The following is an 11472-nucleotide window of genomic DNA, read 5'->3' as shown; positions in this document are numbered from 1 at the left end:
CTTGGTGACTTGGTCTTGGTGAATGGGTCTTAGTGACTTGGGCCTTGGTGACTTGGTCTTGGTGACTTGGGTCTTGGTGACTTGGGTCTTGGTGACTTGGTCTTGGTGACTGGGTCTTGGTCACTTGGTCTTAGTGAATGGGTCTTAGTGACTTGGTCTTGGTGACTTGGGTCTTAGTGACTGGGGTCTTACTGACTTGGGTCTTAGTGACTTGGGTTTTGGTCACTTGGGTTTTGGTGAATGGGTCTTGGTGACTTGGTCTTACCAAAGTAAGATTAGAGTAACATTGGCTTCCAAGATCATCCTTCGTCTAAAGAGGGGACCTCAACCGTCTAAAAAGCTTATGTGACCCTCCCTGCTACTTCGTGAACTTTGACACCTCATGAGGAATATATTAAGGACTATTAATATTATTAATTATTTTATAAATAGCGCCATCACATTCCGCAGAGCTGAAGTTTCAAACCCGGTTCCTTGTTTTAACCGATGCAACAAAATAACAATTCTAAAACACGTATGGCGCCATTAGAAGGTCTGCTGAGTATTCGGAATGGAAATCGAAAAACACGTTGTTATGGTAACTGTACCCCAGTTTGGTGACTTGATCTGAACCTCTATGATCTATGCAGGTTCCGGACTGACATGTCCTCCTCACACTAGTAGTCTGATCACCAGTAGATGGGTCACGTGGCTTCGGGGAGCACAGATCTCCGGGGTCCACACCTTTCCCTTTGGCACGTTAATAAAGTCCGTAGGGTTGGGGGTAGAGGGTTTGTCTTGCAGCTAGAAGGTTTTCTTGGATTTGGGGGAGGCAGGAGGTCTCTGCGTGAGTTTATGTCCGTGGTTTGTGTGAACACTGAGTTTTTCCGGCTCTCCTTTCCCCGTAACCGCCGGCGGTTTGGATGCAGACGCGTGTTTTGGATTATCTTGGGTCCGTCGGAGATTGGGTTGTGAAGAGGTCTTTCTGTCTGGTGGGGGCTACAATGGAACAGTACGTGGGGGTCTCATTATACAAATATAGCTTCAAATCACAAGTAAATTCTAAAAAAACAGTAAAAAATGTATTTCGCGTGGCAAGCAGAGAACATGCAATGCCTTTTTACTGGACACGTTGCCGTGTTCTAGACTGTTCCAGCACAGAACACATACTGTTCTGAGTACAGAACATGTATCTGAATAAACCTTGCACTGTTCTAGCACGGAACGTGTACTATATCCGTACAAACTGCAGAGTGTTCTAGCCTTCTACTGGACCTGTTGTCTACGTTGCCGTGTTCTAGACTGTTCTAGCACAGAACATGTACTGGATCAGTACAAACCGCAGAGTGTTCTAGAGCAGACTGATGTTGTATCGGTACAAAACGCCCCAACGCTTTCAGTACTTACTGCCACACGGTTCTACTTACAGCGCTTGAAGACTTGAAGCCCGAACTTTTCTTCTTAATCATCCCGTTGGGCAGAGAACCGGGAGGCGTCTTTTTCTTGTGTATCTAGAAATGTACAGAATGTGTCAGAATTCAAGAACTGTTTGGTAGTCGAGGTGAGATTCGTGAAGGCAGGTAAAGCTCCTAGATACAGGTGTCGGAGATAAAAGACGTAATGAGGTCCCTTTTACCTGCTGCGTTGGGGTGGAAGGTTTGCTGCTGTTGCTGCTGTCGGTTTCGGAGGCTCCATTGCTGCTCACTGGGCTGCTTCGTTCCTCAGGGGCGAGGGGGCTCTCGGAGTGCGCCTCGCACAAACCGTTGGACTCGGCGTCCGGGAGCTCCTTGTCGTCCATGTCCAGGCTGTTCCCCCATTCCTTCATCATCTCGATGACATTAAACGGTCTCTGCACAATGTTCCTTTCACCCTAGAGAGTCAGGGGGATTATCCACACATCATTTTATTTCTCACATTTAAAAACCCATACCCTTCTCTCTGCTGCTATGGCAACAATAATGATCCGCCTATCAGTGCCAGCCTCCTGCAACAAGAGTTTCTAGAATGAATCTGAACCAGAGATAATATTAAAGGAGAAAATTCGATACGGTTAAGGTGCCGGAGGTTACACGTGACACATACAGAGGGGGTGACTTGCGTAAGCGATTCGTCGACGTACCGTTATCCAGGGGTTATCAAGCAGCTCGTTAGCTGTGATGCGCTGAGCCGGATCTACCTTCAGAAGCCTCTGCAGGACATCTTTGGCTGTGAAAAAAAATGATTTAAAATGAATAAACCATTCATGGGGAGCGCACTTTGGGGGCAGCCGTCCGTCCGCTGAGCTGAGAGTGACGACCGGATTAATATACACCCGGTGGGCAACCGAAGACGCGCAGCGCTGACTTATAATGTATATAATGTATTTGTATATACATACTTATACGCGGTATATGATGTATTTGTATATACATACTTATACGCGGTATATGATGTATTTGTATATACATACTTATACGCGGTATATGATGTATTTGTATATATATACTTATACCCGGTATATGATGTATTTGTATATATATACTTATACGCGGTATATGATGTATTTGTATATATATACTTATACCCGGTATATGATGTATTTGTATATATATACTTATACGCGGTATATGATGTATTTGTATATATATACTTATACGCGGTATATGATGTATTTGTATATATATACTTATACCCGGTATATGATGTATTTGTATATATATACTTATACGCGGTATATGATGTATTTGTATATACATACTTATACGAGGTATATGATGTATTTGTATATATATACTTATACGCGGTATATGATGTATACGTATACATCCGGTTATATGTATATACTCTACAGACGGGTGCAAGGTCTCATCAGACACCGGTGTGGACAAATTGCACCAATAAATAGAATCAGAAATTATATTCTCTAATTTGCTTTTATCTGCCAGTATTAAAGAAAAAAGAAAAGAAATATATATATATATATACCTATATATACCACTAAAAAAAATTAATGGTTTTACAATAAAAGTACATTAAAAATACTTCAAACCTGGTATCCACTTTCTTAAAGAGAAGAGTGCTCAGCCAATCAGTGCCAAGAATGAAAGATCAGGATTTTCATTGGCTGCGAAATTCTGTGGATATTACTAATATTTCATAGCATTTCAGTCATGAGCCGTGATCGATAGATATATTTATATATATAGTGCATTTTATATAGTATATATATATATAGTGCATTTTATATAGTATATATATAGTGCATTTTATATAGTATATATATATATATATATAGTGCATTTTATATAGTATATATACAGTGCATTTTATATATATTATTATATCGCTTACAAACAAACTTTTCTGACCTGAGAGCCCTTTCAAAAAAATAAAAAAAAGCGACAAGGCGAGCGGGCAATTTAAATAATGAAGAATTCATGTCGCGGCGCCAAACATTTCCACTTACATCAGCACCGGGCCACGAAACAAAAGCCTCCCGTGTCGAGTGCATTAAGAGGGGACTTGGGGTCCGCATTTAAAACGTTCGGTTCCAAAACCATATCGCACAACAAATGAAGCGGCACGTTGTGCATTGTACGGACGCGGGGCTAATGTGTCCAATCAATACCACAGCCTTTCTTAAGTAAAGTTTCTTGTAAGGGGACACAATAGCCGCCACTCGCCTGGAGGGCCGGCCGGTAAAAGGCCTTTTATTTCCTACTGACTCTGCTGTCCCTGGGGGTACATTGTATCGCAGTCCCTTCTATTAAAAGCTCCTTTCCGGGGGTGTCACGCTGATCATGAAGCCATTTGTTTTAAGTCGGTAAACATGCACTTACCAGCCTCGCTCACGGTTTGCCAAACTTCGTCGCAAAACTTCAGCTCGCCCTTTTTAATCGACTCGAAAAGTTTGTCCTCCGAGGCGGCCATGAATGGCGGATCCCCGCAAAGCCTACAGAAAAAAAAAGCAAAAGAACGAGGGTTAATTGCGATACATTGTATCAAGTTCTTCTGAGTTTTATTCATTAAGGGTTCTTAGGAGACGTGCCGGGCGACAGCTTAATTCATCATCATGGGCATAGCTTAGGGGGGAGTCTGTCCATTAAACCCAACTTGGATCTTCTGGAACCGGGTCCTAGGCAGACCAGAACCAAAGACCCCCTGGGCAAAGAGGGCAGCGCTGCTCTCCATGGTACCTTCATAAAGATGTCTCGGACGGACACATATAAAGATATTATTTGTGTATTTGCCCCGTAGCTTCAGGAATGATAAAGATGACCCAGAAGCTCTTCTCGGCGTCTATGGATCCGACTACCGTAAAGACAGATATCCAAAAAATAAACGGAAAAAAAAAGGAAATCCGACCCAGAGGAGAGAGGGGATTTACAAATAATTCCGTTTTAATGAACCAGCTCACGCCATTTAAACCTAAATCCCTAAATATCGGAACGTTCAACCATCCTGAACCATTTGCTTCAATAAAATGGATTCTTAAAAAGAATCGGATAAATCATAAAAAAAATATAAATAAATAAATAAAATGTTGGTTAATCTGCATGCATCGAAGGGTTAAACCGAACATGTTATTCTAACCAGTAATAAATGTATCGCCATTCAATTATTTCACCCCCTCGATGTAAGCCAATTCCGCAACTGTCATCAAACACGCCATTATAAAACGACAGCCATCAAAATGCTAATTTTTGTGTTTGTTTTTCAAAAAACATAAAGATATTACGGCCTAAATAATGAAAAATCACAATTAGTCACTTGAAGGAGCAGAAAGGAGATGCGATTGGATTTATAGGTCGGCTGGTTTCGTTTTACAATCTGAAGCTAAAGAAAAAAATAAAATCTATCTTCAATTACACGTTTTCGCCGTTCATTTTTATCGGGAAGGTTTTAATGGAAAGGGGGCGGGGTTATGTAAATAATGACACAACAGAGCAGTCCCCGATTACACTATACGACGTTTCTATTATTCTCTCTACAGAGGCTTTAAACAAGTCAGAAGCCTTGTTTCCAAATGCAAATCTATATATATATATATATATATATATATATATATATACGCTGCATCATTTAAAAATGTCCGCTCGGGAAGTCGCGTGCCTGTGACGGAACAGAGCAGTCCATTCCGGGAGATTTTTACAGGTGCTGACATTTCTGAGGTTTTTTAATAATTTTAATTCTTAAGGGGTTTTTTTTTTATATTTTTAAAAAAAACACTACACTATTTTTTTATTTTTTTATTTTTTTTTAATTAAAAAATTAAAAAAATAATTGTATTTTTTTTAATTGTTTATTTATTTTTTGGTGATGTTAAAAAATACAGGATACTTACAGCATGTACATGATGACCCCCGTGCTCCATATGTCACACTGCTGGGTGTAATCGTGGGCATTGATAACCTCCGGGGCTGCAGAAAAGGGTAATATTAATAATATGAAGAAACGCTTATAAATCCGTAAAGATGCGGCACGAGGAATCTGCTGACGGGGTATAATTTATTCCCTGATGAGGAAACAACGACAGCAGATGTTTGAATGAATTATGTACAGACTTTAGCAATTCGCCCTCTCGGAAACGATGACTGGCTGAATGTGACGGGTTCCTTTTTAATTGTTAGGAGGCAGTTAGGCAGCAGACGGGGCAGGAAAGGGGGGTATTTTGAATATCATTTTTTAATGTTTGATGGGTTGGCTGCTGACGCGGCACGAGCCGTCAGCTCCACAGAGCCGGGTATCAGCGGATAAATCCATTTAACCGCATTAAGCACCGAGGAGAGTCGGGATTGTAAAATACTTAATATCAGAGACGAGAAACTCAATGTGAAAACGGGAATCTGCCGATAGATTTCAAGTAAATTTCATTTTAAGAAAAAGTTTGTCTTCTGGAGTGTAGAAATCTTGCTCCTCGCAGCATAAACAATTCGTTCGATCCGTTTCAAAGGCATTATAGGAGGTTTCAAATAAAAACTTTCCTTAACGTTCCGCCGAGTAAAAAGTTTGGGTGGAAAATGGTTTACGAAGAATTTAAGTAACATTTAAAGACAAAAAAGAGCTTTAAGGTCCGGCACGGTGACCGGTTTGAGGACAAACGCAGGCAACTTGGCATGGAAAGCGCTTCATAGCCACTCCTGGGCTCGGCTGGGACCGCGGCTCAAGCTCCAAACCATAAAATCTTTTTAGAAAAAATATCAAAAATACATAATACGGAACGTCTTAAATTAATAAAAAAAAATACCAAGGGGTAATTTAGCTGCTTAAGTGCACCAGCGTGCCGGGGCTGGAACTCACCCCTTAGTGTTGCGTGCCCTGAAGCACCGCAAGGTTTGGAGACGCTTCGGGCGTCATGTTATTAGGTTAGTGAATAAGCTGGGGGCTTTATATAAGAATAACATTTCAGTGTACATGAGAGGGGGGCTCCATGCGCTCTTACCCATATATATTGGGGTCCCGCAGGTGGACTGTAACATGTTCTCGCTGCCAACGCCCCCCTTCTGCACGGCCAAACCAAAGTCGGTTACCTGCAGCGGGTACAAAAATGGGCAGAATGGGAAGAAACGACGGTGCCGGCGACGAGGGAACGAGATCCACGAATATAGTTGGTCTGCACCAAACAGCATTACAGCCATCTGTTTCTCTTCATTTATTTGCAATAATTTGGCACATAACCAGCCTTAATTACAAGATGTTTTAAATATAAATATATGTAATAATTAATTATATAAATAATATATATATATTTATATATTTTTTTTTATTTTTAAAAATTAACAAATTAGCAACTTGAAGCACATTCTCTCGTAAAGTTCCAAAATGCTCCGTCTGCGCAGTTTTGGCGGTGGAAAGAAAGTGGGTTTATCCGTTGGGACGGTGGAGAAGCTGGCGTCCCGTCTCGTACCTTTATGTTGAGCTGCGTGTCCTCCGTGTCCGCCTTCTCGCTGCTTTTCACCAGAATGTTTTCCAGTTTCAGATCCCTGTGGACGATGTCTGCGCAGGCACAGAAAGCACGTTAATACAACGCAAAAGGCCTTTACATTGCCTTCTGTTAATAACCCCCCACCCCCCTTTGAATTTCTGCGCGGAACAAAAGTCTGTCCCAACAATGTGTCCGGTTGTGAGTTAAAAAAATACTCCCTCTGTATCCAATAAGCCGGGTCATTCATATAGAAATGTAACAAAGTGCCCCAGGGACCCCCGGTAATCCGGTCGTTCCCCCCCTGAGCGTTGGGCATTACCCTTTTTATGAAGGTAGGCGATCGCCGATGCCAGGCTGTGAATGACGTGTCTGGTCTCTGCCTCCGAAAAGCGCTTTTTCCGCAGCAGGATTTCTCTCAGCTCCCCGCTCTCACAGAACTCCATCACGAGATACATGCGCTGATCATACAGAGAGACATCGAGAGACCGGAATAACGCAAATAAACACAAATACGGGGAAGAAGATTGTGTCGGCACCGGCAGATACAGCGTGCCGACACGGCAGGTTATACGCACTCGGCGCACAGACTGACCTTGGGGGTTTCAAACACTTCCTCCAGGTGGATGATATGCTCGTGGTTTACGATTTTCAGGATAGAAACCTCTCGCTCCAGCAGTTTTACAGCAGAACTTCCAGCCTTTAAAACACGAGAGAGATGCTCAGTCTATCCCGGGGATCCACGACGGGCAGCGACGCTCCGGACAGTACGGAGGTTAAGTGGGAGATCTCGCCCTCCGGAACCGGGAAGAGTCGCGTCCCATGAAATAAACTCTCTCGTTACATTGTTACTCAGTGAAGGACTCCGTCCGCTAGACCACATGGTGAAGCCAACACTTGGGACGCAATGGCGGAGGACTAAAGTAAATCCGCGTCACCGTGAACCTACCGGCTTGGTACGTTGTTCCTACAAAACGTAGAAGACCTTACCTTTTCCCGGTTCACTTTTTTAATGGCCCACTTCTTCCCGGTTTCCCGGTGGGTGGCTTCGATCACGACTCCAAAGCTGCCTTGTCCCAACTTCTTTCCAAACGTATAGATTTGCTAGAAAATAAAAACTATAAATCAGAGAAATGCAGGCTCCTGATACTTCAGTGATCTGCAGCCAATCGTTTGGGAGTAAGCTGACGGACCCCACGTCATGTGTTGGCCAGAGGTACACTTCATTATGGAGTGTGGGCCGTATGAAGCCGTCCCGTTCCTAGATCTGAAAGCCGTTTCCATACCTGTATCGCTGCTTCGTCGTCCATTCGCGTATGTGGAATCTTGTTCTCCGCGCTGCTGCTACGGGGCCACGGTGGTGCCATTTTTCTAGGAATCTCTCTGACTTCTGGTTTCAGCATCTTAAAATAAAACAAAATGGTGTAATAAGTATTTTTGTTTGAAAACAGAATTACAATATGGCAAATGATCCACAACTCGGGAATGGCAGATACAATACACACAGTAACCACTAGGGGTCAGTGGTGGACGAGAATACAAATAGATGATAGATAAATGGATAGATAGATAGATGATAGATAGATAGATAGATAGATAGATAGATAGATAGATAGATAGATAGATAGATAGAGGATAGATAGATAGATAGATAGATAGATAGATAGATAGATAGATAGATAGATAGAGGATAGATAGATAGATAGATAGATAGATAGATAGATAGATAGATAGAGGATAGATAGATAGATAGATAGATAGATAGATAGATAGATAGATAGAGGATAGATAGATAGATAGATAGATAGATAGATAGATAGATAGATAGATAGATAGATAGATAGATGTTTATACACAGGGTCTATTAAACCAACAGCAATTTTATGATCCGCAGCCTTCAGGCAACAAAAGTTCAATTTTTTTCCTCCATTTTTTAAGTAGATTTCTGGATTTTTGATGACTCTTTTCAGTATGCTGAAGATGAGGACTCGATGGCTTTGAGGGCCATTACAGAAAGGTGGCCCCTAACCTATATTTTTCCCCATAGGTTGCATTTTTGGGAGCCTCACTGACATCTTTTTTGTTAACTTAACCCCCATCCCAAATGACAAGTGATGGGGAGAGGGCGAGAGATACAGGGTGGCCTCTGGGTCTCTCCAAGGGGTTAACGTTACTTTAGACTTCTCGTTCCCAATACGCAGGGGATGGGGACACACAGATGGGTTCTATGCCCCTGGAGGATATTTACTCCGAGTTGGAGGGGACGAGCTCCATGCCTCCCACAATGTATTTGATTAACTTTTACCCCCTATCCAATTGGGGGTGAGTGCTAGGGGCGATATACCCCTAGTTTAGACATTGGCATTTTTTCGCTTAGGCTGTTGCTTTTTTACATATTACATTTTGCTTAATTCACCTTGAAATAGCCTGGTCTGCAACTTAATATAAACTAAAATATACAAGCGCATGCACTCGCAAACAACTCATATATCACTGAATATACAAACTGTTTTATGCGCAGTACAAGACACGGCGTGAGATAAACAGATGAGGCCATGTGCAGTAAAACATTAAAATAACCCGGAAAACGCCAAGAATTGTCAATTTCACACAAAAAAGTTGATTACTTGAAAACAAAGTACCCTAGTATTGTCATACCTCCCAAGTGTCCCTGCTTAGTTTGTCCAGTCCCTCTTCGGTCTCCCCTGATGCCCCCTCTTTTCTAGGAGGTCAGAATGTTTGCTGGGTATGAGGGGATCGCAGGGTTCTACGGCCCTAAAAGCCCCGATAATGTGTATAGAAACAGCAGGAACCGGCTTTATAAATTAAACGGGGTAAATAAACCCCATTATTCTTCTAATAGATGTCTCACTCGGTTACTTTGTAAAAGTGAGATAAATAAGTTGTACCTTACACTGCCACTAGGTGGCGCCAACGTCCCACAAGTGGATTTCCAATGGAATTCCTGGTCATTGAAGGCACCGCGAAGCCCCGTAATACTCTTCCTTCTCACTCTGGGGGGCAGATCTGTCATCCGAAAACACACAGCAGGGGCCGGAACATTAAATAAGAGCCCCGTATTATCAATATTAAGGGAACGAATCCTGGAACAGAATACTGACGTTTACTGAGCGTTGTTAAAAAGGTTTGGGGTCTTTAAGACCCCCCAGTATAGCCCAAATTTTTTTATGTTGGTCATTTGAAGATTTCATCACTCTTTATTAATTATAACACGAATTGCCGTGTCAGAGATGCGTCCGGCTGTGTTCTGGACCGACATATAGATTATTATTCCGTTGCAGTCCACGGAACGGATCGTCATTCGCTGCGTCTCGGTGATTCCGAGCGGCGAAGGAATGAAAGCAGACGTCACAATCATCCAGTTCCCGGCGGACGTCACGAAGCCCGAGCTCTCAGGTTACCTGGTCGTTCTCCCGACGCGTTTAGCATTGTTTGTGTCTGACACCATAGCACCGCAACTCAAATAACAGCAACCCGAAACCTGCGCTCCGCGCGCCCATCACTTACTTCTGCTTGTTTGCTAACCTATTGTGAGCTTTTATTGACTCCAAATCCGGATTTAGTTTTTCTTCTGCCGCCTTATTTATGTTTTTCCAAACATTTTGCGGAATTACTTAAATAAGGCTCTTTAAATACTGAATTTATTACTGAATGCGAAAAAACAAATAACATGGATTCCCAGCAGCAATAAGGAGACATCCTTAAATATATATAGACAAAGCCAGCAGATCGGCCCCCCGTCGGCCCCCCCGTATAGTCTGCCGTTTCTCCTACTGTAAAGACTTAAGTCTTAATCAGTCATTTGTCTCGTTGCATGTTTAAATCCCTCACTGTATTACCCTCTACCACTTCTGCTGGGAGGCTGTTCCACTTATCTACCACCTTCTCAGTAAAGTAAAACTTCCTGACCCTCTAGTTTTAGATCCTGAATTTGGACTATCCCTGATGCCCCCACACATGCCAGAACACACTGGTCCCTGGCAGATCCCACCTTTGCTCATGCAGGAATATGAGTTGATTTTGTTTAATGTAATGAGAGGGAGACCGCGTGACGTCCAGCAGACAGGGTGCTTGGAGAGCAGGAGATGCTCATCCCACTAAGATACCAGACTGCGTTTATTTACCAACAAATCCGCCGCGCGGCCCACGTGAGCGAACCGACGCAGACCTCGCATTGTCCCGACTAATCTTAACGACAAGACCACAAATACTTCTTCATTGTGTCTTTATCCCTCGCCATACAGGAGCGCAAACGGCCGGCGAGCAGACACTCAGCTCAACGGGTCTGACCTGTACAAAGACTGGATGGGGACTGGCCCTTCCGGGGGCCGGGGGGGTGATTGTAGCTAATATTAAACATTCAATAATAAAGACGTTTTGTAATTTCATACAGAAACCTACTGCCAGCTTTCCTCTTTTTTTTGATTGGCGGAATGCAGCATCCCTGGTTATTCCAGATAATTATATACACAACCGGTCAAAAGTTTGGGGTCACTCGGCCGTTTTCATGGAAAAAGAAGGAGATTTCTGTCTGTAACGTAATTACAAAAGGGTTTCTAACCATCAATTAG

General features: G+C 42.7%; 1 protein-coding gene across 1 annotated transcript; it reads right to left on the bottom strand.

Annotated features, from left to right (window-relative positions):
• Positions 1–783: 783 nt before the first annotated feature.
• On the bottom strand, positions 784–11076 carry LOC149276522 (serine/threonine-protein kinase 33-like). The gene is made up of 13 exons (XM_089503549.1): positions 11026–11076; positions 8167–8283; positions 7871–7984; positions 7476–7580; positions 7203–7341; positions 6866–6954; positions 6401–6488; positions 5303–5378; positions 3798–3910; positions 2099–2184; positions 1616–1849; positions 1407–1490; positions 784–978 (listed from the first exon to the last, which is right to left on the bottom strand). Exons 1-13 carry the CDS (start codon positions 11074–11076, stop codon positions 784–786), a joined length of 1491 nt encoding a protein of 496 aa, XP_089359675.1.
• Positions 11077–11472: the final 396 nt, after the last annotated feature.

Source organism: Sceloporus occidentalis, unplaced genomic scaffold (assembly GCF_023333645.1).
Source record: "Sceloporus occidentalis isolate IW3139 unplaced genomic scaffold, rSceOcc1.0.p SCAF_235, whole genome shotgun sequence".
NCBI classification, from domain to species: domain Eukaryota; kingdom Metazoa; phylum Chordata; class Lepidosauria; order Squamata; family Phrynosomatidae; genus Sceloporus; species Sceloporus occidentalis.
The sequence above is the reverse complement of the archived record's forward strand: the minus strand, read 5'-3'. Positions and strand labels throughout refer to the sequence as shown.

What these genes read in the sequence shown, in the direction of transcription:
- LOC149276522 (XM_089503549.1), bottom strand. Translation starts at nt 11,076, where the DNA reads ATGCGAGGTCTGCGTCGGTTCGCTCACGTGGGCCGCGCGGCGGATTTG. An exon ending in CGCCTACCTTCATAAAAAGG is followed by an intron (nt 6,955 to 7,202) that starts GTAATGCCCAAC and finishes GTGCCTGCGCAG; the next exon opens with ACATCGTCCACAGGGATCTG. An exon ending in CTTCCACCCCAACGCAGCAG is followed by an intron (nt 1,491 to 1,615) that starts GTAAAAGGGACC and finishes GTACATTTCTAG; the next exon opens with ATACACAAGAAAAAGACGCC.